At 42.4% G+C, this 27,735-nt stretch overlaps 1 protein-coding gene and 1 long non-coding RNA gene across 6 annotated transcripts in view; one reads left to right on the forward strand and one right to left on the reverse strand.

The window, feature by feature from the left end:
- The window catches only part of LOC144330711 (uncharacterized), a 43,544-nt gene extending 29,174 nt beyond the window's left edge, over positions 1–14,370 (reverse strand). Inside the window, exons 1-2 of the mRNA XM_077943024.1 lie at positions 14,233–14,370; positions 10,894–11,075 (exon numbers count right to left, since the gene is read on the reverse strand). Of these exons, the coding sequence (XP_077799150.1) occupies positions 10,894–11,010 (117 nt within the window). The 5' untranslated portion in view covers positions 11,011–11,075; positions 14,233–14,370. The remainder of the gene's footprint in view (positions 1–10,893; positions 11,076–14,232) is intronic.
- Positions 1,618–27,735, forward strand: LOC106999675 (uncharacterized). 5 transcript variants are annotated; one of them, XR_001446560.3, is made up of 4 exons: positions 11,089–13,222; positions 13,347–13,455; positions 14,197–21,212; positions 23,085–27,735. It is a non-coding gene; the product is annotated as an uncharacterized LOC106999675 (long non-coding RNA). The 5 variants fall into 5 exon arrangements; XR_013397093.1 differs by lacking the exons at positions 11,089–13,222; positions 13,347–13,455 and adding an exon at positions 1,618–2,693; XR_013397095.1 differs by having other exon boundaries at positions 11,089–13,455.

Raw genomic sequence — 27,735 nt, forward strand, 5'->3', positions numbered from 1 at the left:
TGGTTTTAACATCATACTGGTTTCCTTATTCAATAAGGAGTTAAATAACATCTTCCACACATATTCATTTTATATTTGTGTGAAAGTCACGATGTTTACATTTTTTCTAAAAATTATCCTTTAACGACACTTTTTTGTATTTTCTATATTTTTACAATGAAAATGTATTACCTTTATCATTGTTTAAAATTAAAACTATTTTAAAAATTGAAGTTAATTTAGCGTTGGTTTGAAATAATTTTGAATATTTCAGAGTGGACAACACTAGGAATGGCAATGACTGCCTTTTTAAAAAGAATATTTTTAAATTTAAAAAACCTGTGGTAACATACATGTAACATACTGTTGACCATTGTAACCATCTTTAAGTGTACAGCTCAATGTACATTCACTTTGCTGATACCCTCACCACCATCCACTCCTGGGGCTTTTTCCTCTTCCCAAACTGACACTGTACCCATTAAACACTAACTCCCCTTTCCTCCCTCCCCCACAGGCCCTGGTGATCACCATTCTACTTTTTGTCTCTATAACTTTAACTACTTTAGGTACCTCATATAACTGGAATCGGACAGTATTTGTCCTTCCGTGACTGGCTTATTTCACTGAGCATGATGGCCTCCAGGTTCATCCGTACTGTAGCATGTGTCAGAATGTCCTTCCTTTTGAAGGTTGAATGATATTCCTTTGTACATAAATACCACATTTTGTTTATCCAGTCATCCACCCATGGACACTTACATTGCTTTTACCTTTTGGCTATTGTGAATAATGCTGTTGCATCATTCATGTAATAGTGATATATACATCATTTTTAATTTTTTTAATTAAAAAAGTGTTTTTCGAGATGGAGACTTGCTCTGCTGCCCAGCCTAGAGTGCAATGGCGAAATCTCGGCCCACTGCAACTTCCGGTTCCCGGGTTCAAGCAAGCAACTCTGCCTCAGCCTCCCTAGAAGCTGGGATTATAGGCACCCACCACCACGCCCAGATAATTTTTGTATTTTTAGTAGACACGGGATTTCACCTTGTTGCCCAGGCTGGTCTCGAACTCCTGACCTTAAGTCATCTGCCAACCTTGGCTTCCCAAAGTGCTGGGATTACAGGTGTGAGCCATCGTGCCTGGTCTATACATCATTTAAAATTTGTCTTGTTTCACTATCTGTTTGGTGGTGAACTATCTAAAGCAGGAATCAATTTGCCAACCCTCTTATACAGAAGGTATCATGTGCGACACTGCCACTTCATAAACACTTCATGTGATTTGAATCCTCTTCCAAAATAGTTTCCTTTTTGCTTAGATCTCTGTGGAACGAGTGAAGCCCAGGTGTTATTTACCTGTGGGGAGAAAGGGAATCCTGGGTGTTCTACCTCCTAAATCTGTCTTTTGTCCTTCCACATCTTTCTTCTCTACTGCCTCTTCCCAGTACCGGCCATTCTCCCATCTTTCTCCTTAAGCTGCTACCTGGTCTCCTACACTGGGCTTTGTGGCTCCCTTTTTATTAGCCACACCACCCTCACAGCTGGTCTCCATTAATTCTTTACAAGACCATTCCCAGTCCCACCCAGCCCTGCATTCCAGCCCTGTCTCTCCCTCCCTTCCCCCTCATCTCCTCACATTATAACCCAAAGAAACTGGATTTTTCCCCACATTTTCCCCAAGCATTGTGTGCCCTTTTGCTTCTAGACCTTTGCAAATGCCCTCCTCTTTTCCTAGTGTCCTGCCTATCACTTCCCCACTCCAATGCATCCTTAGATCTTTGCTTAAGAGCCATTTTCTCTGGGAGGGTTTCCTCATCCCCTAGATTAAGTTAATTTCCCTTTCATGTACTTCCATGACCCCCTTCTATCACAGCACTCACCACAATTCCTTAGTCCTTGAATCATCTTGTTTTCTAGCTGGTCTGGGAGTTCTCTGAGGGCAGGGACCACATAGATCTTGTTCTGTTCTGTCCTCCAAACACATCTTTGTGCCTGGGCCACCACAGCCACTCAACAAATCAATTTTATGTCTTTCTGCCCTGTGTTCTTCCACACAGTACCAACAGAATTTTCCAACAAATGACCATCTGGCCAAAACAGATTGTAACATACATCTCCGTAAGCAGGTGGATTTGTTTGAATGTTTCTTTTTCCTCAGCATAGAAAAAATGGGTATGGGATAACTCCAGATATTTACGACAAATAAGCATAGGCCTGTGGGGAGTCACTTTCTGTGGCAATAAGGAAAGAAGTGATTGTGCTAAGCATAGCATCTGGAGATAGAGCTGACCTCTGTTCCCTGGCCTTCTGAGTTCATCTGAAATCTGAGGGAGAAATAAAGCATGAGTCACTGTGTGGCAGGAATGAATGAATGATTGCTGAGATTAAGACCTGGGCTGTGTAAGTGGATACCCAGGTTCTGCCATAGATTTCTTTTCTGAAGAAGGGCCCGGTGGTAATGCAAGAATCTGTTGACTATGCTGCAGGTTTTGAAATGAATAGTGAGCCCCCAGCAATTAATTCTGAAGGGAGTAATGCTGAGTCCCCTGTTTGCCTGCACAAGCTGGGCCTCTGCTACCACCTCGCACAAAGGTGCAACCTTCTGCAACAGCTTCATCTTGGAAAGTCACATCACCAACTTTGGCCAGGACAGAGGTCCACTAGATCATCGGTCCCCAAACTCTTTGGCACCAGGGACAGTTTTCATGGAAGGTAATTTTTCCATGGGGTTGTGGGGGTGAAAGATGGCTTCGGGAGGAAACTGTTCCACCTCGGATCATCCGGCAGCCTAGATCCCTCGCATGTGCAGGTCACAATGGGGTTCACACTCCTATGGGAATCTAATGCCAACGCTCATCTGAGAGGAGGTGGAGCTGAGGCAGTAATGCTTGCTCGCCCGCGGCTTACCGCCCACTGTGCGGCCCAGTTCCTAACAGGCCACAGACTGGTACTGGTTGGTGGCCCAGGGGTTGGGGACCCCTGCACTAGATCACTGTGCCAGGATAAGATGTCCTCAGAGTCCCTCTACCAGGTCTTTATCTTACTTTCTCCAAAGTCTATTTTCTCTTTTCTTCCTGGAACTCTGAACATCCTTTCCTGTGTTTGCTAAGCGATAAGACAATTTTATTTACAATGTTATGCTATGAGAATTCTGAATATGAGTGAGAAATGAACACCTCTGATAATCATCCTATGGTAAATCCACTACAGTGGGTTATAGAATAACATTTAAACTATGAAAAAACTTAAACTATGATCTTTATTTTTAAATAGCATTAAAACCGCCTGAATGGAACCAAGTCCCTTCAATATTGTATTAGTTTTTCTTGCTGGCCAGTAGTCCAACGGCTGTTTTGGAGAGTGCCTAATGTTGTAGAGTGCCTAATGTTGTAGAAAATAAATCAATAACTCTTCACATCCAGTTTAAAGTAGCCCTCCTGTTAGCTGGGTATCATTTCACTCTAATTTGTTCTCTCTATAGAATTTATCACTGCCAGGTGTTTTCTAATATTTGTGTACTGACTTATCTATATTGTTTCCTACCCTGCATTATAAGTTTCAAAGACTAGAGATGTTGCTTGTGGCTGTATCTCAGCTGCTGGAATAGTGCCTAGCTCTTAGTGGGTACTTGATACATATCTATTAAATAAATGAAAGAATTTTTGTGAAGTTCCTACATAGTAACACAATAGAAGAATATAGCATACATTGCTTTTTAAAAAATTATAGTAACATACACATAAAACTTACCATCTTAACCATGTTACGTGTACAGGTTACCTAGTCAGTAGTGTCAGGTTCATTCACCTTGTTGTGCAACCAATCTGCAGAACTCTTTCCAATTTGCACAACTGGAATTCTACACCCATTCATCAACTGTCCATCCTTGCTATCCCCCAAGCCCCTAGCAATTCACCTCTCTACTTTCTGTCACTGTGAATTTGACTACTCTAGATATCTTATGTAAGTGAACTCATACAATATTTGTTATCTTGTGACTGGCTTACTTCACTTAGTGTGATGTGCTCAAGGTTCATCCATGTTGTAGCATATGTCAGAATTTCCTTCCTTCTTATTATGGCAAGAAATAATACCCTATTGTCAGTATATTCCAGATTTTGTTTATCCAGTCATCCACCAATGAACCCTTGGGATGCTTCTCCCTTTTTTGGCTATTGTAAATGCTGCTGTGATGTATATATCTTTTTTTTTTTTTTTTTTTTTTTGAGATGGAATCTCACTCTGTTGTCCAGGATGAACTGCGGTGGAGCAATCTCGGCTCATTACAACTTCCACCTCCCGGGTTCAAGTGATTCTCCTGCCTCAGCCTCCTGAGTAGCTGGGATTAACAGGCGCACACCACCATGCACGGCTAATTTTTGTATTTTTTTGTAGAGACAGGGTTTTGCCACGTTGGCCAGGCTGGTCTCAAACTCCTGACCTCAAGTGATCCACCCACCTCGGCCTCCCAAAGTGCTGGGATTACAGGCGTGAGAGTATACAACATTTTGAAATTGTCTTATTTTGTTTTCTGTGTGGCGACTTTAGATGGCGACTAAAACTGGAATCAGCTTGCCACTCTCTCACACAAATCAGAAGGCATCCTGTGATACTATGCCACTGTTTCAAAAAATATGCTTAAATTGCATGGTGGTGCATCCCTGTAGTCCCAGCTACATGGGAGGCTGAGGCACGAGAATCACTTGAACCCAGGAGGCAGAGGTTGCAGTGAGCTGAGATCGCACCACTGCATTCCAGGCTGGGTGACAAGAGCGAAACTCTGTCTCCAAAACAATAATAATAACAATAATAATAATAATGATAATAAATAAATAAATAAAAGATAGTTTAATTTATATAAAAGGGAAAATTTTAACCAAAAGATGTCAAATAAAACTGTGGTGGTTTGTAAGAGAAATATTGCCCCATCCCATAGGACTTATTATTTTGGATGAAGTAAAAACTAATTAATTTAACAAGCCGTTTTGACTGAGGAATCCTCTGGACTTGGGAAAGAAATAGGAGTATAAAAGCAAGTGGCTCCTTCCATATTTTCAGGGCATAATAGCCCCCCTTCCCTGAACAGTAATACATTGTCATACTCTGAGTAGCAGGACAGACAAGTTGATTTTTCACCAGTCATTGCTAAGAGTGGAACACACTGCAAACCTGCACTGGAAAGTTCTTTATCCTGTCTCACTGCTGCTCTCAGTTATGTTTTACCCGGACAGAAAAGGACAAATTCCACTGAAACAGCTACAATATGAGAAATAGAGGAGTTACTCATTATTAAGATTGATTAATACATACTGATTTCAAAAGTACATCCCATAGACACACGCAGATATGCATATTGCTTGCTTTATGGTTGACATAAGAGTTCTTTAAAGTCTAGTAAATATAAAGTGAATGTCGTAAAATAGAGACATTTCTAAGCATAAGCTTTTGAGAAAGACCATTTTGTCATCAGCTTAGCCTTCTCTGCCACCTCTACCTTATAGATGCCATTCAAAACGGAACCTGTTAAACTTGCCAAACTTGTCATTTGTTTGCGAAACTTGATGCCATGGGTTAGGCATTTTATCAGGTTTTCAGTTCATTTGGATCAATAACAACATATAATGTTAACAACTGGACAGTTCTACTTTCGTTCCTGACCCTGTTACGTGTCAGAAAGACCTGGGAAAAATGCCCAGCAATAGGGAACTGGGCACACCTACTATGGTATGTGCAAATAAACCAACGTTGAGGCCGGAAGGACATTAGAGAGCATGTACTCTAACATCTTACTTTCCTAATGTAAGTACCCCGGTGCAGACAGAAGTGACTTTCGAACTGATGACATGAAGGTAATTAGCGCCAACTCTGGTAGCCTTTTATCTTCAACAGTAAAATGAAAGCCAGGTGTGGTAGCTCACACCTATCATCCCAGCACTTTGGGAAGCCAAGATGGGAGGATACCTTCAGGCTAAGAGTTCAAGACCAGCCTGGGCAACAAAGTGAGAATCTGTCTCTACCAAAAATTAAAAAAAAAAAAACAACTAGTTGGGTCTAATGTTGGGCGCCTGTAGTCTCAACTACTTGTGAGGCTGAAAAAGGAGGATTGCTTCAGCCCAGAAGGTCAAGGCTACAGTGAGCTGAGGTGGCACCACTGTGTGCCAGCCTGGGTGACAGAGCAAGACCCTGTCTCAAAAAAAAAAAAAAAAAAAGTAAAATGAAATGATTAGTTTCTACTCAGTAGGATTTCTATAAGGATGAGTGAGAAAACCTTTATAAAATACGTAACACATAAAAATCATTTTTTTTTTTTTTTTTGGATGGAGTCTTGCTCTGTCACTCAGGCTGGAGTGCAGTGGCATGATCTCGGCTCACTGCAACCTCCACCTCCCGGGTTCGAGCGATTCTCCTGCCTCAGCCTCCTGAGTAGCTGGGACTATGGTTTCGTGCCACCGTGCCTGGCTAATTTTTTGTATTTTACTAGAGGCGGGGTTTCACCATGTTGGCCAGGATGGTCTCGATCTCCTGACCTTGTGATCCACTTGCCTTGGCCTCCCAAAATGCTGGGATTACAGGTGTGAGCCACGACACCCAGCCAAAAATCATATTTTTTATTAATATTAGCAAAGCTGGATTAATCTATATTTGAGTAATATTGAGTTTCAGCCTCCTTATACTCACCATCTAGTGTTTCCAAAATTTATAATAAAAATGAGAACAAAAGTATATATACTACGAGAGTATAGCAGAGAGCAGTACGTTTGTATTGATGACGTTTATAGTGACTTGAGAAGGCAATATTTAGGTATATCTAGTTTTCTGTACCTATGGAATATAAGCTAAAGAGTCAACATACAATGCAACATTTTTATTTGAGGCAGAGTCTCTCTCTATTGCCTAGGCTGCAATGCAGTGGCACCATCTCAGCTCACTACAACCTTCTCCTCCCAAGTTCAAGTGATTCTCGTCATTCAGCCTCCCGAGTAGCTGGGAAGACAGGTGCAGACCACCACACCTGGCTAATTATTGCATTTTTAGTAGAGATGGGGTTTCACCATGTTGGCCAGGCTGGTCTTGAACTCCTGGCCTCAAGTGACCTGCCCACCTAGGCCTCCCAAAGTGCCGGGATTACAGGCATAAGCCACTGCGCCAGGCCAAAAATATTTTTCTCAGTCATTGAAATTGTAATTGAATATTTCTGAAAGTAGAATTTTAAAATTTTAATTTTACTTATTTATTTTAGAGATGAGATCTTGCTATGTTGCCCTGGCTAGCCTCAAACTCCTGGGCTCAAAGGATTTTTCCACCTCCACTTCCCGAGTAGCTAGGACTGCAGGTGCATGCTACTGCACCCAGCAGAATATTTATATGTAATTGCACGATTTGAATGTGAAATTTCAAACTGGAATGATAAAATGAAGCTGTGAAAAGGATACAAATTACAGTGGATAGAATGGGGAAGATAGAAAATCATAAGAAAGCAAACACATTAGGAATTGGCAGCCTTCTTTAAGAAACCTAGAGTGGCCAGTCAACGCCCTATTCTGTTATCCGCCCCCAGCCACATGTTATTTGTGTTTTGATTTAAATAGGTTTTAAATCTCTTAGACGATTGATTCTATTAGAGAGTAATTCATGAACAGTAAATTCTAGTGATGATGTTGCTTGGTTGCTGACTCTGCTCTAAATATCAGATTTAATTAATTGGAAGATATGTGCTCCCTCTCTTGCCTGGGGAATACTTGCTGATCCCATTGGGAGGAGGTGGACTGTATTTGGAGGATTCGTCAGCTGAAAGATACGTGGGAGAGGTAATGACCTGTGTCACCTGTTAGTCACATTACCTGTGAAAAGTTATTTATTGTTCAGGCAATAAAAGTTACCTCATGGAGGCCAGAGTGCCTATCTATCACTGGTTGGCAGAGAAGGAAGTTGCTTGAAAGAAACCTACAAATATGTGAATTTTGAACCGTATGATAAGGAAGACAGAAAGTAAGGGAGAGGACATGGGTAAGAAATGACATACCAGTATATCCCCAGTAATGGGATGGCTGGGTTATATGGTACATCTAGTTCTAGATCCTTGAGGAATCGCCATACTGTTTTCCATAATGGTTGAACTAGTTTACAATCCCACCAACAGTGTAAAAGTGTTCCTATTTCTCCACATCCTCTCCAGCACCTGTTGTTTCCTGACTTTTTAATGATTGCCATTCTAACTGGTGTGAGATGGTATCTCATTGTGGTTTTGATTTGCATTTCTCTGATGGCCAGTGATGATGAGCATTTTTTCATGTGTCTGTTGGCTGTATGAATGTCTTCTTTTGAGAAATGTCTGTTCATATCCTTTGCCCACTTTTTGATGGGGTTGTTTGTTTTTTTCTTGTAAATTTGTTTGAGTTCTTTGTAGGTTCTGGATATTAGCCCTTTGTCAGATGAGTAGATTGCAAAAATTTTCTCCCATTCTGTAGGTTGCCTGTTCACTCTGATGGTAGTTTCTTTTGCTGTGCAGAAGCTTTTTAGTTTAATTAGATCCCATTTGTCAATTTTGGTTTTTGCTGCCATTGCTTTTGGTGTTTTAGACATGAAGTCTTTGCCCATGCCTATGTCCTGAATGGTACTACCTAGGTTTTCCTCCAGGTTTTTATGGTATTAGGTCTAATATTTAAGTCTCTAATCCATCTTGAATTAATTTTCGTATAAGGAGTAAGGAAAGGATCCAGTTTCAGCTTTCTACTTATGGCTAGCCAATTTTCCCAGCACCATTTATTAAATAGGGAATCCTTTCCCCATTTCTTGTTTCTCTCAGGTTTGTCAAAGATCAGATGGCTGTAGATGTGTGGTATTATTTCTGAGGACTCTGTTCTGTTCCATTGGTCTATATCTCTGTTTTGGTACCAGTACCATGCTGTTTTGGTTACTGTAGCCTTGTAGTATAGTTTGAAGTCAGGTAGTGTGATGCCTCCAGCTTTGTTCTTTTGACTTAGGATTGTCTTGGAGATGCGGGCTCTTTTTTGGTTCCATATGAACTTTAAAGCAGTTCTTTCCAATTCTGTGAAGAAACTCATTGGTAGCTTGATGGGGATGGCATTGAATCTATAAATAAATCATGCTGCTATAAAGACACATGCACACGTATGTTTATTGCGGCACTATTCACAATAGCAAAGACTTGGAATCAACCCAAATGTCCATCAGTGACAGACTGGATTAAGAAAATGTGGCACATATACACCATGGAATACTATGCAGCCATAAAAAAGGATGAGTTTGTGTCCTTTGTAGGGACATGGATGCAGCTGGAAACCATCATTCTTAGCAAACTATCCCAAGAACAGAAAACCAAACACCGCATGTTCTCACTCATAGGTGGGAACTGAGCAATGAGATCACTTGGACTCGGGAAGGGGGACATCACACACTGGGGCCTATTATGGGAAGGGGGGAGGGGGGAGGGATTGCATTGGGAGTTATACCTGATGTAAATGACGAGTAGTTGGGTGCTGACGAGTTGATGGGTGCAGCACAGCAACATGGCACAAGTATACATATGTAACAAACCTGCACGTTATGCACATGTACCCTAGAACTTAAAGTATAATAATAATAAAAAAATAAATAAATAAAAAAATAAATAAAATAAAATAAAACCTGTACATTAAAAGTAAAAAAAAAAAAAAAAAAAAAAAGAAATGACTTACCAGTGACAGGTTTGACTAGTTTAAAATAAAATCGCAAGAGACTAGAGAAGTTGGCAATCAGTTTCACTAATTAAATTGAGGATGGCCAGTGCTCACCATACATGTAGCATGATTTCCATCTCAAAGACATAGAGCGTTGAGTCTGTTGGCCTGTGCTGCATAAAAATTACATCCACATTTTGTGACAAACCAACAACGGTTTGTTTTTTCTTTCGATTCTCTGGCTGGGCTGGGTAACACTTCTGCTGGTCTTGCCTGGGCTTAGTCATGGGGCTGATGTCAGCTATGGGCTGGGATCTGGGCTTGGCTGAAATAGATGTGTGAGACAGCACGGCCTCTCTTTCCTTATGGCCTCTCATCCTCTAAAAGGCTGGCCTGGCTTCTTCGCTTGGCGGTTCAGGGTTCCAACAGCAAGAGAAGGCAACTCTAATACACAAACACTTCTTAACCCTCTGCTTGCATTTGCTAAGTCACGTGGCCAAACCCAGAGGAGAGGGGATTATCTGGGGCATGTATAGAAAGAGGTGAGAACAAAGCCAGGATGAAACTCTGACTATGGATCACAAGTATGTTCAACTATCTCTATTTTATTTTATTTTTTTGAGACAGAGTCTTGCTCTGTTGCCCAGACTGGGTACAGGGGCACAGCTCACTGCAACCTCTGCCTCTGAAGTTCAAGCAATTCTGTACCTCAGCCTCCTGTGTAGCTGGAACTACAGGCATATGCCACCACGCCACCATGCTCAGCTCATTTTTTTGCATTTTTAGTAGAGACGGGGTCTCACCGTGTTGGCCAGGCTGGTCTTGAACTCCTGGCCTCAAGCGATCTACCCGTCTTGGCCTCCCAAAGTGTTGGGATTACAGGTTTGAGCCAACATCCCTGGTCAACTATCTTTAAATAGGAATATCAAAATATCTTAGAAATATCTACAACCAAAGAGTAGAATTCCTCTAGATCAGTGATGTCCAATAGAGATATATATAGTTATGTAGGTAATATAATTTAAAATTTTCTAGTAGTGACATTAAAAAAGGTAAAAAATGTGAAATTAATTTTCATACTATATTTTATTTAATCTAGTATATCTAAAATGATTTCATTTCAACATGTACTCATATTAAAATTATTACTGAGAGATCTATATTCTTTTTTTGGTGCTAAGCCTTCAAATTCTATGTCTTTTACACTGTGTCACACCTCAATTCAGGCTCACCATATTCGGAGTGTTCAGTAGCGTCACGTGGTATGTTGTCATTGGACTGGACTGCACAGAACTAGATGCTAACAGCTGGGGAAGAGGAAGAAGTGGAACTGGAAGGCTGAAATCCATTGACAGTCTGTATGCAGAATAGTCATTTCTTGACAGCTAAGGGTAGGAGGCAGGAGAGGAAGGACCTGTATAAAAAACAGAATGAATGCTCGGTAGTAAGAAATCTATTCATAATACCTGTTATATTAATAAATTAAAAAATACTAACAGATTCTTTCTGTAAAATTTAAAATCTTTTTTTTTTTTGAAACGGAGTCTCGCTCTGTTGCCCAGGCTGGAGTGCAATGGCATGATCTCGGTTCACTGCAAGCTCCACCTCCGGGGTTCTCGCCATTCTCCTGCCTCAGCCTCCCGAGTAGCTGGGACTGCAGGCGCCCACTGCCATGCCTGGCTAATATTTTGTATTTTTTAGAAGAGACAAGGTTTCACCGTGTTAGCCAGGATGTCTCGATCTCCTGACCTCGCGATCCGCCCGCCTTGGCCTCCCAGAGTGCTGGGATTACAGGCGTGAGCCACCGCGCCCGGCCAAAATCAATTTTTAAACTTTTATTTAGGTTCAGGGATACATGTGGAGGTTATTATATGTGTAAATCGCGTGCCATGGGGGTTTGATGTACAGGTTATTTAATCACCCAGGTAGTAAGCATAGTACCCAACAGACAGTTTTTCGATCCTCTGAGATTCTATTTTGTTAACATTCAACATGAATGACTAATTTAAACAACCACCACAAAAACCCATGGTGAAATAAAATAGAGGGATATTTCCCTCAGTGGTAAAGAATATCTACTTAAATCAATGGCCAACATTATAAGTAGTTTAATAGCATAAGCATTCCCGGCAAGTTCAGAACTTTTTTTTTTTTTTTTTTTTTTTTGAGACGGAGTCTCGCTCTGTCCCCCAGGCTGGAGTGAGCGGCGCCATCTTGGCTCACTGCAAGCTCCGCCTCCCGGGTTCCCGCCATTCTCCTGCCTCAGCCTCCCAGTAGCTGGGACTACAGGCGCCGCCACCTCGCCCGGCTAATTTTTTGTATTTTTGGTAGAGACGATGTTTCACTGTTAGCCAGGATGGTCTTGATCTCCTGACCTCGTGATCCGCCCGCCTCGGCCTCCCAAAGTGCTGGGATTACAGGCGTGAGCCACCGAGCCCGGCCTCAGAACTATTTTTTAAGCATTGAGCTGGAAGGACTAACTAATAAAATTAGATAAGGGCCTAAATGTAAGGGTAAAAATATTGACAGGAAGAGGCAAAAAAAAAAAAAAAAAAAAAAAAAAAAAAAAAAAAAATCCCATTTACAATGGTGGTGACAAGAAAATTAATAGGATTTCTATGAAGTTCTGGTAGACTAAAAATGACTACAAATTCTTTGCCACTTTGCTTAGAAAGAAGTTGAATCTAATTCACCAATCAATGACTAGGCTTGGCCGTGTGACTTGCCTTGGTCAATGGGACACCCGTAAGTATGACATAGCAGAGACTTGAGAGTTGCTTGTGCATGGGAGCTTGTCCAAGTGAAAAAACTAGTCTAGTGTGTGGAGGAGGAAAGGATGCTTGGAAGAGGACCAAGGCACCCAGCTGCCAGCTCGATCCAAGGCTCCTGACAAGTCCATCTTGGTCCCTGATTTGCAGCCAGCTGAATGTAGTCTCATGAATGAGCCCAGACAAGAACATCAAATGATAGCAAAATAATAAATAGTCAATCATTAACTTCGGGGATGGACTGTCATGCAGCAATAATTAACGGATACAGAAGAAAACTGCTTTAGAATCCTGAAGTTGTAGTTATTTTAGAAATCATCTAATGGCCTTGCCTTATGACAAAGGGATACTGGAAACTGGGACTAGAGAGTTTAAGACAGGGGGTGACATGGGCAGGTCTGAGGCCAGCAACTTCATCTCCATTGATGCATTAATTTACTCATTCTTTCATCAAGCATTCTTTGAGTGCTCGCTGAGCTTGGTGCTCAGAAAGATGGAACAGGCTGAGTTCAGAGGAAGAGACAGGCATAGGAGGAAACAGCCATGATATCAAGAGATAAACAGTGTAATAAAAGTATATGCAGAGGGCTGTTTCCAGGGACATGGGGCCAAAGTGGGAGGGTCACTGAAGTGACATTTGGACTGGGTCATAAAGGATCTATAAGATTTTATGAGTCAGAGAAGGTTGGGGAAGGACATTTCAGGCAGAGTCAGGAGTAGCAAAGGCCCAGAAATGTCTTAGTGTAAACAGAATCAAGGGAATGGTGAGGGGTATGGACCAGTTTCCAGCCAGGTAATAAAAGGACATGATTCAATTTGACTTTTGTCCTTGCAGACCTCATTCTGCAAATCCATTTTGGATTGACTTCCAGGGAATCTTGATTTCAGCTAACTCTCCACCACCCTTTTTGCAACAGGTTTCAGCTAGGACCTACAAAGTGAAAAGGACACCCTCCTGTAATATTTAGCTGGCGGGTTCAGAATTTATACCTTGTCTCATCTTTGCTGTTCTCTCTTTAACATAGTGTAAGTTTCACTGCCGATTCATTTTATCTTAATAGACAGGTAAGCATAATTTTGCACATGACGTTTGGGGATGATCTGCGCTTGGAAAATGAACTGATGTGTTTTCTTCCCTGCAGACGATGGGAAAGGAGAACTCTAATAGTTTACAACCAGTTTCCTTCACCAGCTCCCCCTTTGGCATTGAAATAAACCTTTTAACTTCCTCGTAATATACCTGAATATTTATTTACTAGAATTTGACACAAAGACAAGTGTTCTTCATTGTTTGTATCTGTAACTAGGGAAATATGTTTTCTGAGAGTTTTAACATTCCAATCCATCAGCTAGCTAATCCTTTTAATCCCTGTATGTAAGAAAATAGAAAAAAAGTATCAATCATTGTTTTTATTTTTACTAGCCTGCACCCTCATCCAGAGGTTGCACTATTGATGATATTAAGGCAATCAGGTTCTTTTTTAAACACCTGACGCATTACTTGTTTCTAGTTAATATGGAAATAAATGGCTTTCTCTCTCTCTTTTTAATAAAAGGTTGGCTTGTGCTGTTTCAGTGCTTAAAGTGAAATTGAATGGCATGTGAAGCCACTTGAAAATAAAAAAGGACCTGAAATCATCTTGTCTCTTTATTTTGTGACACATTTCATTCTTTTCATTCCAGCGACTTTTAAAAAATTCATTCAGTTTGTTTCCATTTCTGTTATTTTAAAAATAATCCTCTTGTTTCTTTGATTTTCTTGAGTAGCAGAAGCCATCCCTGCCCGTAGACACACACACTTACTCAGCCTTGTTGTGTTGGGCCATCAGGAGGAACCACTCTCAACTCTAGCTCGACGTGAGCTCTCTTCCAGGAAGTAATGGAGCTGGGGAGCTGGTACTTGAAGGATGAGACTTCACCAGGCAGATAAAGGAGAAAAGCGATCCAGGCAGAGGCAACGGTGGGAGCTAAAACATGAAAGAGGAACTCCAGAGGATCACGAAGTGTGTCCCACTATAAATGTATAAATGTGTGTGTGTGATCTCACCATCGCCATCACTGTGACGCTGCTGAGGCAGGTTCAGAAAAAACTTGAATGTCATGCTGGAGGGTGTGGTCTTTATTCTGCAGGTGAGAGAACTGTGAGTGGTTTTAAAGCCAGGTAATGCCATGCCCTGATTTGGTTTTGAGCCATCACTCTGTAGCAGAACAGAGAGAAAGGGGGGCTGGTTAGGAGGCTATTTAATTGCAGTGCTTCACGTGACAGATGTTAGGCTTGGATGTCAGTATTCCAGAAGAGAAGAGCAAAAGTAATGTGGTGTTGGGGGCGGCGGTTAGCCTGGGGACTGGGTGCATGGCAAAAGCCAAGTTTCACAGCAAGACAGGGAAAAGAGGGTGTACGTGAATGGGGAGGGCAGGGACGGGGATGTGGGAGGGGAGGAATTTGACATTGGATGTTTAAAAAGTTCAGGGAGGAAGATTCCACAGATGACTCTGAGATCTGATATGGATCAGGGTGAGGTCTGATGCCTTTTGTTTGGTTGCTCAATTGCCAACATTTTTAGACACTTGTTTATCTGTTTAGGTGTTCTATCTTTCCACCTGCAGCTCGCTAGATGTTTATGGTTACTTTTCATATATATATACACACACACATATATGTACATGAAATATATATATTTATAGATGTATATGAAATACATACATGTATGAATATATACACATATATGTATATGAAATATATACGTATATAAAATATGTAAATTTCATATACATATTTCATATATATATATATATATAGAGAGAGAGAGAGACAGAGTCGTGCTTTGTTGCCCAGGCTGGAGTGCAGTGGCATGATCTCAGTTCACTGCAACCTCTACCTCCCGGGTTCAAATGATTCTCCTCCCTCAGCCTCCTGAGTAGCTGGGATTATAGGCACGTGCCACCACACCCAGCTAATTTTTGTATTTTTAGTAGAGACAGAGTTTCACCATGTTGGCCAGGCTGGTCTCGAACTCCTGAACTCAGGTGATTCTCCCGCCTAGGCCTCCCAAAGTTCTGGAATTACAGGCATAAGCCACCACGCCTGGCCAACTTTTCAATTATAACAATGAAAATTTCACATTGATTTTTAAAAATTTTTTTTTTGGCTGAAAGGTACTCTTCTAGCATTTAAAGTCAAAATGAATAGAATGTCAGGTCAACCCACTTGAAAATAAAAGGAACCAACTGCCATAACAAGACTTAATAATATAGAACTGCTGCTTTTCCTATCTTTCATGTTTTATTTTTACCGTTATAATTTTCTCATAATTATCCACTTTGATTTTTTCTTCCAATATTCTTTCCCCATCTTCCCACTTAGAAGGAAGCAGTAGATATTGGGGTATTTTTCCTGATCATTTTTAGAGCACTGGTTCTGCACCGCAGGGTTAGTTACCTACTGCCTACCTAGGAGATAGTGGAAGTTACCTCCCCTGTCTCAGGCTGTCTCGGGGAAGTCCTTAGAAACTCAGATTTTCATTCCCATAGCTTGAGCTGTGAAACAACAAGATACATGAAAATATTCTTGGGATATCCTTACCCGTAAATGTCAGAAAATGCCTTCCTTAAAAAATAGAAATGTAAAAATTCTGCTTTTTATTGCAACACTTATCTATGGGCATGTAAGCCCTTGATGAATATTTGTTGAACGAATTAAAATCTAAATTATTCACTATTTTATTATTATTATTTTTGAGATGGAGTCTCACTCTGTTGCCCAGGCTGGAGTGCAGTGGCACAATCTCAGCTTATTGCAACCTCCTAGATTGGAGTGCGGTGGTGTGATACCACCTCACTGCAACCTCCGCCTCCTGGGTTCAAGCGATTCTCCTGCTTCAGCCTCTCAAGCAGCTGGGGCTACAGGAGCAGGCGACCACGCCCAGCGAATTATTTATTTTTAGTAGAGACTGGGTTTCACCACGTTGGTCAGGCTGGTCTCGAACTTCTGACCTCAGGTGATCCGCCCGCCTTGGCCTCCCAAAGTGCTGGGATTACAGGAGTGAGCCACCATGCCTGGACTAAAATCTAACTTATTAAAAAAAGGTTTCTCAGCTCTACAAATGACTCCTCCTTTTTATTACACAGCACCTGTATCGTAACAAAATGATGTTAGTTTTGATCTCTAAACCAGTTCTGTATAATGCTAAAAATTCATGATGATTCAGAGACATGTTGACTGTCATCTGCCACCAAATCACCATATAAAAAGGTAAAGAGCCCTGTATTAGACAGAAAGAGGCCTCACATAGAGGATTCCATCCCCCAAAGCAGGTGCTCATCAAAATAGATTCCAGTAATGATGGACTCTACATTCAGTGGGTGATAGGCTTATGTTACAGCAATCAAAGTGCCTTTTTCTAATTAGTACAAGTTAAATAGAATAGGAAGGTTTGGGCTTCTCCATAATGACATGGTTATTAGTGATTTCTTAGAGTGTTGCAGTAATGGGCCGAGCATGGTGGCTCACGCCTGTAATCCCAGCACTTTGGGAGGCCGTGGCTGGTGGATCACCCGAGGTCAGGAGTTTGAGACCAGCCTAGCCAACATGGTGAAACCCCATCTCTACTAAAAATACAAAAATTGGCCAGGCGTAGTGGTGCACACCTGTAATCTCAGCTACTCAGGAGGCTGAAGTGGGAGAATCACTTGAACCCAGGAGGCAGAAGTTGTAGTGAACTAAGACTGCGCCACTGCACTGTAGCCTGGGCAACAGGGCAAGACTCCTTCTCAAAAAAAAAAAAAAATAAATAAATAAATAAAAGAGAATGTTGCGGTAATGTTAATGTTTTCCAGCATTATTTTAACGAGGTTCAGCTGAATCAAGTTACCTATCCATGGTTTGGCATCAAATCAACACACCTGGGACAGGTTCAAAGTTTGTCTACATTATTTTCCCTTACGGAACTTTCTAAACTCCTGCTAGGCCACAACATGAACCTGACAACTGTTTCTTTCTGAGCGAAGATCCTGTCAGACAAGTGCACCATTGGGACTGGAACCCGCTGTGGGTTTGTGTGTCGTATGTTGCAAAAGGCAGGGTCCCTTTGCATAATGGATCCGCCCGGGACTGAGGCTGGACTTGAGTGTGTTATTCACGATTTTCATTTCCATAATGAAAAACCACTTTCTTAAAGACAACTTTATTAACCAGAGAGTGGAATTTCAGATTGTAGAGACAATGAAAGATTTGGATGAATTTTAGCATCCATTCTGTCTGTAGTAAAATGAAGATGCTGTACCTTCCATATACCGTTTCCTGGGTGCCAGGCATTGTGCATAGTACTTAGCTCACATCAACTCATCCTATTCTTTTGCAATGGGGCATGAAATGTGACTTTTCCTGTGCCCTCCTTGCATTTGGCAGACGCTTCAAAGCTCAACAACCGCAGGTGCCAGACCATCTCTGCAGAACCAGTTCAGCCACCATCACTCATCAGCCACCTCCAGGCTCCATAAGAAAAAGTGCAAAAATTCCCTAGGAAGAGCAGGGCAGAGACATGCCTCTAGAGAGTCTTCTGCCGTGGTGTGGCCTCCCCGTTTTCCCACTATCTCCCAGGGCCCTGTGTACAAGGTGGGCTCTGCAGAGAGATGCTAAACACCAACCTGATTCTTCCTCAACACCATGTCATGTATTTTTCCAAGAATTGTTCTTCTCTGTCCTTGGATGAATTTCTGAGTTCACTGATTTACCTATCACTTTCAGATATTAAAAAATCTAATACATAGTTGAAATGCCAACACACATTTATTTTTTATTTTTATTTTTAAAAAATATTTTAAAAGTAAATACATGAAGACAGGATCTTGCTACGTTGGCCGGGCTGGTCTCAAATTCTCAGCCCTGAGCGATCCTCTTGCTTTGGCCTCCCGAATTGTTGGGATTATGGGCGTGTGCCACTGCGCCCAGCCTCAACCCACATCCAATTCACCATAGTGTTTCCTCTCCTTAGATGCATCCTGCCTCCAGCTAGGAGGTCTACAGTGTGGCCAGGCCACAGTTAACTTCCTTCCTATCCCTTCATCTGTCTTCCACTAGTCCTTTCCCCGAACTTACTGTGCTCCTTTGGGATTCAAGGGAAGAGGGGAGAAGGGCTGAGGGGCTGAAAAGGCTGTCTCTGACTGGGGCAGGGCTAATCTGCCCACGCAAGTGTGGCGCATGGCCACATATGGACTGTGTGTCTCCTGGCTCCCTCTTGTGGGGATCTTGGACAGTCCCACTGGGCACAACCAACGATCATTCCTGGGTTGGCCCCTTCATCTTCTATCCACTCTGACTCCCTGTAGGTGGGGATTACTGCTGCCACCTCCCCTCCTCCCCAGACGGTCTTCTCAGATGGAGTCTCCTTCTTTCTTTCTTTGGCCCAGATCAAGGTGACTCTGGCCCGTGGAAGTCATCACCCCTGTGATGCCCCTGGTGTGGTGCTTCCAGCTCCTCCTAGAGCCCACTCCTCCCCCTGCCTCCAGGGAAGCTCAGCCACAGCCTCTGGCTTTCAGCCTTTTTATGAAATGCAAGCGAGGCTGGGCATGGTGGCTTACCTGTAATCCCAGCACTTTTGAAGGCTGAGGTGGGAGGATCGCTTGAGGCCAGGAGTTTGAGACCAGCCTGGGCAACCTGGCAAGACCCCCTCTCTAAATTTTTTTTTTTTTCAATTAGCCAGGCACGGTGGTGCACACCTGTGGTCCTAGTTCCTCAGGAAACTGAGGCAGGAAGATAGCTTGAGCCCAGAAGTTCAAGGCTGCAGTGAGCTATGATCATGCCACTGTACTCCAGCCTGGGCGACAGAGTGAGACCCTGTCTCTAAAAAACAAAGCAAAACAAAAAACCACCAATGAGACACCAGTCCATGCATACTCTCCACACTTCAAGTTTTCCAACATTTTCTAATATTTTCTGGTTTCTCTCTGATCTGAAGCAGGTGGGTTGCAGAAGGGCACCCCTTTTCTACCTCCCTCCTCCCATTAGGGTGAACTGCATGGCACCCCAGCAATCCTCCACAAGGACACTGTCCCTGGCAGCCTCTCTAGCACATCTTTAATATTCTCTTTTATATCTTGAGAGGAGTAATTGGCTTATTCTGCAACGTTAGCAAACGGGTTTGGGGATAACTCTGCAAGTCTTGTGGAAATGGCCAAAAGCCTGCCTGAAAACGTGGGGGTGCTTGACGCTTCTTGTTTTCAGTTTTGGGTCCTTGGTCCAAACTCTGTTGACACTTAATCTGTGGATTAGGAGTTTACACATGTCCTTTTTACAAATGTTGAAACTAAGACTCAGAAAGGTTAAATAAGTTGCCCAAGTTCGCATGACTAAGAAATGGTAAAATGGAATTCTGCTTACTGCTGTCTCGTGATTTCCCAGAATCCAGTGAGTGTTTACAAAGCCCGGGATGGGGTTAGGAGAGCATGGCTTCAGTTTCTTACTCAGCAGTTTTACTGCTAGTCAAGCAACAGAAAACCATACTCTAAAAAACAGCTTAACAACTGCAACCGATCTGTCGTATGGTTCTGAGTTTAGCTAAAATTTTATTTCTTATAAAAACCGAGGCCATGTGGACTGTAGGTGAATCCTTTTTGGTTCCCAGAGTTTAGAACAAACAGTCAGGAGACTGACCCCACAATCTCCAAAGTCCATTTTTCCATCTGAACCGATAAGTAGGGTCCATTTAGGTGGTGGAAAATAAGAACATTTTTAACGTCTCTCTAGAATAAGAAACACGAGGATATTGTATAATAGCTTAGGACTTTTGTTTCCCTTTTACTTCTCACATTGCTTTTGTGTCATGTTGGCATTCAAAGTTTGTTTATTTTTCGGTTAACACTGTGCTTGTTTCCTAGGGCTGCTGTCGCAGAGCAACACAGAGTGGCTTAGAACGACAGAAATGAATGCTCCTGCAGTTCTGGAGGCTAAGTCTGAAATCAAGGTGTCAGCAGGGCTGCGCTTCCTCTGAGCCTCTAAGGGAGGATCCTTCCTTGTGTCTTCCAGCTTCTTTTGGCCTCAGGCAATTTTTGGCTTGCAGTGGCACAACTCCAATCTCTGCTTCCTTCATTACGTGGCCTTTTCCTTCTGTGTCTGGGTCCAAATTTCCCTGCTCTTAGAAGAACACCAGTGATATTTGACTAAGGACCCACTCCACTCCAGTCTGACTTCATCTTCATTTAGCTAATTACATCTGCAAGGACACTATTTCCAAGTAAGGTCACATTCAGCAGTACTGGGAGTTAGAACTTCAGCATACCTTTCTAGGGGGACACAATTCTACCCGTCACATCTCTCAGTTATATATTTCCATCCCCACGGAAACAGGAGCTACAAAGGGCATTTTTGTGAAAAAGCTAAGGTTGTCTTTGAAGCCTGCCTCCTTTTCCCAAGGGCAGAGGAAAACTTCCGCCAGTCAACTCAGCATCTTAGCATTCTCAAAGCCCTCCGTTTGGGACACGAGGACTTTTATACATTCATGCATCCAAGGTACATTGGTTTGACTGTGTCCCCACTCAAATCTCATCTTGAATTGTAGCTCCCGTAATTCCCATGTGTTGTCGGGGGACCCAGTGGGAGATAATTGAATCACGGGGGCGGTTTCTCCCATACTGTTCTCGTGGTAGTGAGTAAGTCTCTCAGGATCTTTTGGTTTTATGAGGGGAAACCCTTTCACTTGGTCCTCTTTCTCTCTTGTTTGCCTCCCTGTAAGATGAGCCTTTCCGTTTGCACCATGATTGGGAGACCTCCCCAGCTGCGTGAAACTGTGAGTCCATTAAACCTCTTTTCCTTTGTAAATTACTCAGTCTCGGTATGTCTTTATCAGCAGCGTGAAAGCAGACTAATACATACATACATTGCTAGCCCTAAATTATTTTATGGTTATCCCTCCTAGAATCTTTCCCTTTTAAATGCTGGTAATTTGAGCTGAAGGAAAAAAAATTCTGGTTAAAGCAGAGATAGAGAAAGGGAGAAAGAAGCTGACCTTGAGGAAGCTTCCTTGGATACGAATATGCCATAAGAACAAATCAGGAACATGGAGCCAATGACTTCAGCTTTCTGTACACTGCTTCTTACAGAACCAGCAACCACTCTGCAGCACCAGGAGTGTAAAACGCCTCCTGGCTGTCATATTCTACCTCTGTTGACTATTTCTGAGTGCACACCAGCAAGTTGTGCAGAGCAATTAAAGACTGCCCTTCTCAGCTGGGCACCTGTAATCCCAGCACTTTGGGAGACGGAGGCAGGTGGATCACTTGAGGTCAGGAGTTTGAGACCAGCCTGGCCAACATGGTGAAGCCCTGTCTCTATTAAAAAAAGAATGCAAAAATTAGTCAGGCGTGGTGGTGGACACCTGTAATTCCAGCTACTCAAGAGGCTGAGGCAGGAGAATTGCTTGAGCCTGGGAGGTGGAGGTTGAAGCGAGCCAAGATTGTGCCACTGCACTCCAGCCTGGGCAAACAGAGCGAGACTCTATCCCAAAAAAAGAACTGCCCTCCTCAGCCAGAGACCAGCTGAGAGGGACCTGAATTTGGCAGTCGTGGTCAGCTGCAATTCTAGCACGAACAGTTTTTGGCATAGTGTATTTTTCTAAGAGTAACAGATTAGGTTTATTATCTAAAATTAAAACTTTAATATAAATAGAATATTACATGTAGTATGATTATGTATGCTATTGTGTTACATCATTTACATAATAATATAATTTTATCTAAAATTAAAATGATTTACTGTAACTAGTTCTATTCACAGCATATGTGTATATTTTATTCTAAATAGCTATATATTATTTAATATAAAATAGCTACAAATATAGGAACTTTCAACACGCTTTTTAAAAACTGTAATTCTAGGACAATTGCAAATGAATAAAAATGCTATCACCTTCAGTGTATTTAATGAATCGATTGTTTTGCATATAAATTCAATAATAGAGTTTTCTCAGCTCATACCAAATAGGTTACTATTCGCCCCTTGGCAGATTTCTCTGGGCTTGTTTTCCCAGGGTCTCCAGTGGTTGCTCTGTCACACCACTGAAAGGGCACTAGCAACTTTGTGTTTTCTTTTCTTTTTTTTTTGACAGAGTCTTGGGCTGTCATCCAGGCTGGAGTGCAGTGGCGCAATCTCAGGTCACTGCAACCTCTGCCACTCGGGTTCGAGCGATTCTCCTGCTTTAGCCTCCCGAGTAGCTGGGACTACAGGTGTGCACCACCACGCCTGGCTAATTTTTGAAGTTTTAGTAGAGACGGGGTTTTGCCATGTTGGCCAGGCTGGTCTCAAACTCCCGACCTCAGGTGATCCACCTGCCTCAGCCTCCCAAAGTGCTGGGATTACAGGCATGAGCCACTGTGCCCAGCCTATTTTGTGTTTTCTACCAGCCTCCCTCTAACACCATTCCTGGCATAGAGCAGACACTTAGTACATATATGTCTTTTAACCTCAGTAAAATAAATGATTGAGTTTATTCCTTTTAAGGGTAATCTGTCATGGTTTAAGACAAAATTGAACTTTCTAGAGACTGCCAACTTTGATAAATCTTGAAATCTTGAGTTACCAAGTTACCAATTTTAAGAGTTAAAGCAACAATAACAGCAAAATAACTTTTGATGACCTAAAAACTTGTTGTGTCATTTCATAGGAAAGATTTGAGAGATAGAGCTAGAAGAAAGACTGCCAGCTTGGAAACCAAATTCAGGCTCGATCAACGCAGACACCGACCAGTGACTCAAAAGTGACAGAGAGCTTCCTGTGTTTAATTAAAGATTCGAAGTCAACAAGTAACAGAAAGATAAAAACAAGGCCACTCATGCTGCTTGGCATACGACTGCATCATTCTGTTAAACAGGAAAACAAAACTACTTAACCTTTGCTTTTGTATTTTATCGGGAGTCATGAGGGTCCGGTGGAAACAGTTCAGGTCTCGTGTAGTAATAACATTTGCTGTTCTTTAGGTTTTAAAAATTTTGATGCATGGGGAATTCACTTTTCTGTTTCAGGTTTCTCATGCATAAAATGAGGACAATAATAGCTGTAGCATGGTGAGATTGTAAAAATTGAGATAATACAGTATTGTATGTGGTGCCATCTTTAAAAGTTCTTCTGTGGATCTCACATCCCCTTTCTGCTACTGCTCTAGGGCTCTGCTTCTGAACAAAGCATGTCCTCTCAAAAGACTTGATATTAGGCCTCCATTCTCACAGACTCTTGTCATCATCCTGCTACAATTAGTTCTTTGGCTCTAGCCCATCAAGTTTCACAATGACCTCCATATCTGTTAAATCTCTTGGTCAATTCCTGTCAATTTCCTGTCCTCAGAGCAGCATCTGACACAGCTGAACACCCTGCTTTTCTGGAAATGCAGTTTTCTCCAGGCTTCCAGGACTGCACCGTTGCCTGGAATTCCTCCACTGACGCAACTCTTTTACTTACTCCTTAGCGTACTTCTCCTTGGTGGATTTCTAAATCTGGGGGCGCTGCAGGATTTTGATCTGGGACATCTTCTCCTCTGTCTCTCCCTGCTGCTAAGACCATTAAGTCATCTTATGTATATGTTGAAGACCCTTAGCCTCTCATCTGAGCTCCAGAATTACATATGGAATTGTCCACTTGGATTTCTAAGAGGCATCTCAAGCTTAACATGATCCAAAGCAAACTATCCATCTGAACTTCTTCCCTGTCTTCATCCCACCCACTTCTTGCCTAGTCTTCCTTTTCTTACGCCATGAACCTCTCTTTTATTTAGCTGCTCAGGCAAAAAACTAGAAGTCGTCCTTTTTTTTTTTTTTTTTTTTTGAGATGGAGTTTTATGCTTGTTGCCCAGGCTGGAGTACAATGGTATGATCTCGGCTCACCGTAACCTTCATCTCTTGGGTTCAAGTGATTCTTCTGCCTCAGTTTCCCAAGTAGCTGGGATTACAGGCGCCCACCACCACACCTGGCTGATTTTTGTATTTTTAGTAGAGATAGAGTTTCGTCATGTTGACCAGGCTGGTCTTGAACTCCTGACCTCAGGTAATCCACCCTCCTTGGCCTCCCAAAGTGCTGGGATTACAGGCGTGAGCCACTACACCGGGCCTAGAAGTCACCGTTGACTTCTTTCTTTTTCTTTTCAAGTCCAATGCATCAACAGGTTCTATCTGGGCAGCTTCCAAAATCTATCTTGAACCCAGCCACTCTTTATCATCTCCATGACTAAAGCTGTAATCCAAGCCACCATCACCGTTCATCTGGGTTCCTGCCAGTGTCTTGTACCTTGATGGCCCAGTAGCCATACAGAAGCTATAGTTATCTCCTGAAAGCATAAGTCAGATCAGGCTTGAAAAGCCTGAAAGCTCTTATTACTCTTAGAATAGAATACCAACTCTTTGGCCCGGCCTGCGGTCCAACATGACCTGGCCCCCCGACTTGTTCTGCACATATATCTTTCTCATTTTCCTCCTCACCCACCATGGTCTGGCCTCAGTGACGGTTTTTCTGTCTCTTTCACATGCTGTGCTTCTTCTTCTTCCCTTAGAGCCTTTGCAGACGCTCATCCCTCTTCTAGAATTTGCTCCCTGAGGTTGTCACACTGAGGTCCTGTCTCATCATTTAGAGCTCAGATGTTCTCTTCTCAGAGACTTTCCCTATTGTACTTTGCAAAAGGAGTCTCTCACACCATTCCAGCACTTCCCTATGGCCCTCTAGAACCTGGGGTTATATTTACTTTTTTTTTCTCTGTTTTCATTTGAGACAGGGTCTTGCTCTGTCACCTAGGCTGGAGTGCAGTTCACTGCAACTTCCACCTCCCAAGTTCAAGTGATCCTCCCACCACAGCCTCCTGGGTAGCTGGGACCGCAGGCACACACTACCAAGCCTGGCTACTTTTTTGTTGCATTTTAAATAGAGACGGGGTTTTGCCGTGTTGTCCAGGCTGGTCTTGAATGCCTGAGCTCAAGCCATCTTCCTGCCTCAGGCTTCCAAAGTGCTGGTGTAGCAGCCCAATGGGTTTACCTTGCTTGCTGCCTAGACAGAGCCAATTTGTCAAGCCAGGAGTGCTGGGCATGGTGGTTCATGCCTGTAATCCCAGCACTTTGGGTGGCCGAGGCAGGTGGTTCACCTGAGGTCAGGAGTTTGAGACCATCCTGGCCAACATAGTGAAACCCTGTCTCTACTAAAAACACAAAATTAGCCAGGTCAGGGGCATGTGCCTGTAGTCCCAGCTACTTGGAAGATTGAGGCAGGAAAATCACTTGAACCCGGGAGATAGAGGTTGCAGTGAGTTGAGACCACACCACTGCACTCCAGCCTGGGCAACAGGAGTGAAACTCCGTCTCAAAGAAAAAAAAAAAAAAAAGACATAGGAATTGCAATGGGGAAAGAGTAATTCACACAGAGCAGGCTGTGCAGGAGATAGCAGTTTTATTATTACTCAAAGATCAGAGTTTTTAAAGATAATTTGGTGGATAGGGGCTTGGTAAGTGGGGAGTGCTGATTGGTCAGGTCGGAGATGGAATCATAGGGGGTCGAAGTGAGTGTTTCTTGCTGTCTTCTGTTCCTGGGTGGGACGGCAGGACTGGTGGAGCCAGATTACTGGTCTTGGTGGAGTGCGGGGTCTGCCAAATCTCTCCAGCACTGATCTTAGGTTTCCCAATAGTGATGTTATCCCCAGGAGCAATGTGGGGAGGTTCAGACTCTTGAAGCCAGACACTGCATGATCCATAAACCATGATTTCCAATCTCGTAGCTAATTTGTTAGTGCTGCAAAGGCAGACTGGTCCCCAGGCAAGAAGGGGGTCTTTTCGGGAAAGGGCTGTTATCAATGTTGTTTCAGAGTCAACCCACGAACTGAATTCCTTCCCAAAGTTAGTTCAGCCTATGTACAGGAATGAACAAGCACAGCTTAAAGGTTAGAAGCAAGATGGAGTTGGTTAGGTCTGATCGCTTTCACTGTCATAATTTCCTCAGTTATAATTTTTGCAAAGGCGATTTCACAGGGATTATAAACATGAGCCACCATGCCTGGCCTATACTTATGATTTATGTCATTTAGAATGTTTCCCATCTGTACAATGTGTGTGTACTCTGTAAGGATAGAAGCTTTGTCTTCTTCAATGACATATCCCAGAGCCTGGTAGAGCAGGCATGCTCATTATGTATGTGTGGAGTGAATGAAATTTTAAAAATGCAGACAGTAAGACATCCAATAGATTGCGTTTCTCCTGTTCTTGTTTGAGTTTACATATGCATGTGTTTATAAGGAATTTCAAATTGACGATTTCTCTGTGTATTTTTGTATTTTTAATTTGATGTCATTTATTTATTTGAGACGGAATTTCACTCTTGTTGCCCAGGCTGGAGTGCAATGGCACGATCTCGCTCACTGCAACCTCTGCCTCCTGGGTTCAAGCGATTCTCCTGCCTCAGCCTCCTGAGTAGCTGGGATTACAGGCAACTGCCACCACGCCTGGCTAATTTTTGTATTTTTAGTAGAGATGGGGTTTCACTGTGTTGGCCAGGCTGGTCTTGAACTCCTGACCTCAAGTGATCTTCCCACGTCTGCCTCCCAAAGTGCTGGGATTACAGGCATGAGCCACCGTGCCCGGCCAATGTCATTTATTTTAGTTCCTATATGTTAGGTTCTGTGTTTGAAGTTGAGGATACAAAAATGAATTAGATCCGATACTTTGGGAAATTACAGTCCAATGAGTAAGTGAGGCACACAAATAGATTTTTTTAAATTGTAGTATTATGAAATGTACATACTATAAAATTTATCATTTCAGCCATTTGTAAGTATACTATTTATTGGTACCTCATATAAGTGGAATCATACAGTTCCTTCTATCCTTCTGTGTCTGACTTATTTCACTACGTCTAATGTTCTCAAGGGTCATCCCTGTGGCATATATGAAATTTCATCTATTTTTGTGGCTGTATAATATTTCATTGTACGTGTATATCACATTTTGTTTATCCATTTATGTGTCGATGGGCACTTGAGTTGCTTCTATCTTTTGGCTACTGTAAATAAGCTGCTGTGAATATTGTTATACAGGTATCTGTTTAGACCCCGCTTCTAATTCTTTCGGATATATATCAAGGATTGGAATTGCTAGGTTATATGGCAATTCTATGTTTAACTTTTTGAGGAACCAAACTATTTTCCAGAGCAGTAACACCATTTTATATTTCTACCAGCCCTGTTCAAAGGTTCCAATTCTTCCACTTCCTCACCAGCACTTGTTTCCCATTTTAAAAAATGATAGCCATTCAAGTTGGTGTACAGTGGATAAATAGATGTTTACAATTCA

This window comes from Macaca mulatta, chromosome 8 (genome assembly GCF_049350105.2).
Source record: "Macaca mulatta isolate MMU2019108-1 chromosome 8, T2T-MMU8v2.0, whole genome shotgun sequence".
In the NCBI taxonomy this organism is placed as follows: domain Eukaryota; kingdom Metazoa; phylum Chordata; class Mammalia; order Primates; family Cercopithecidae; genus Macaca; species Macaca mulatta.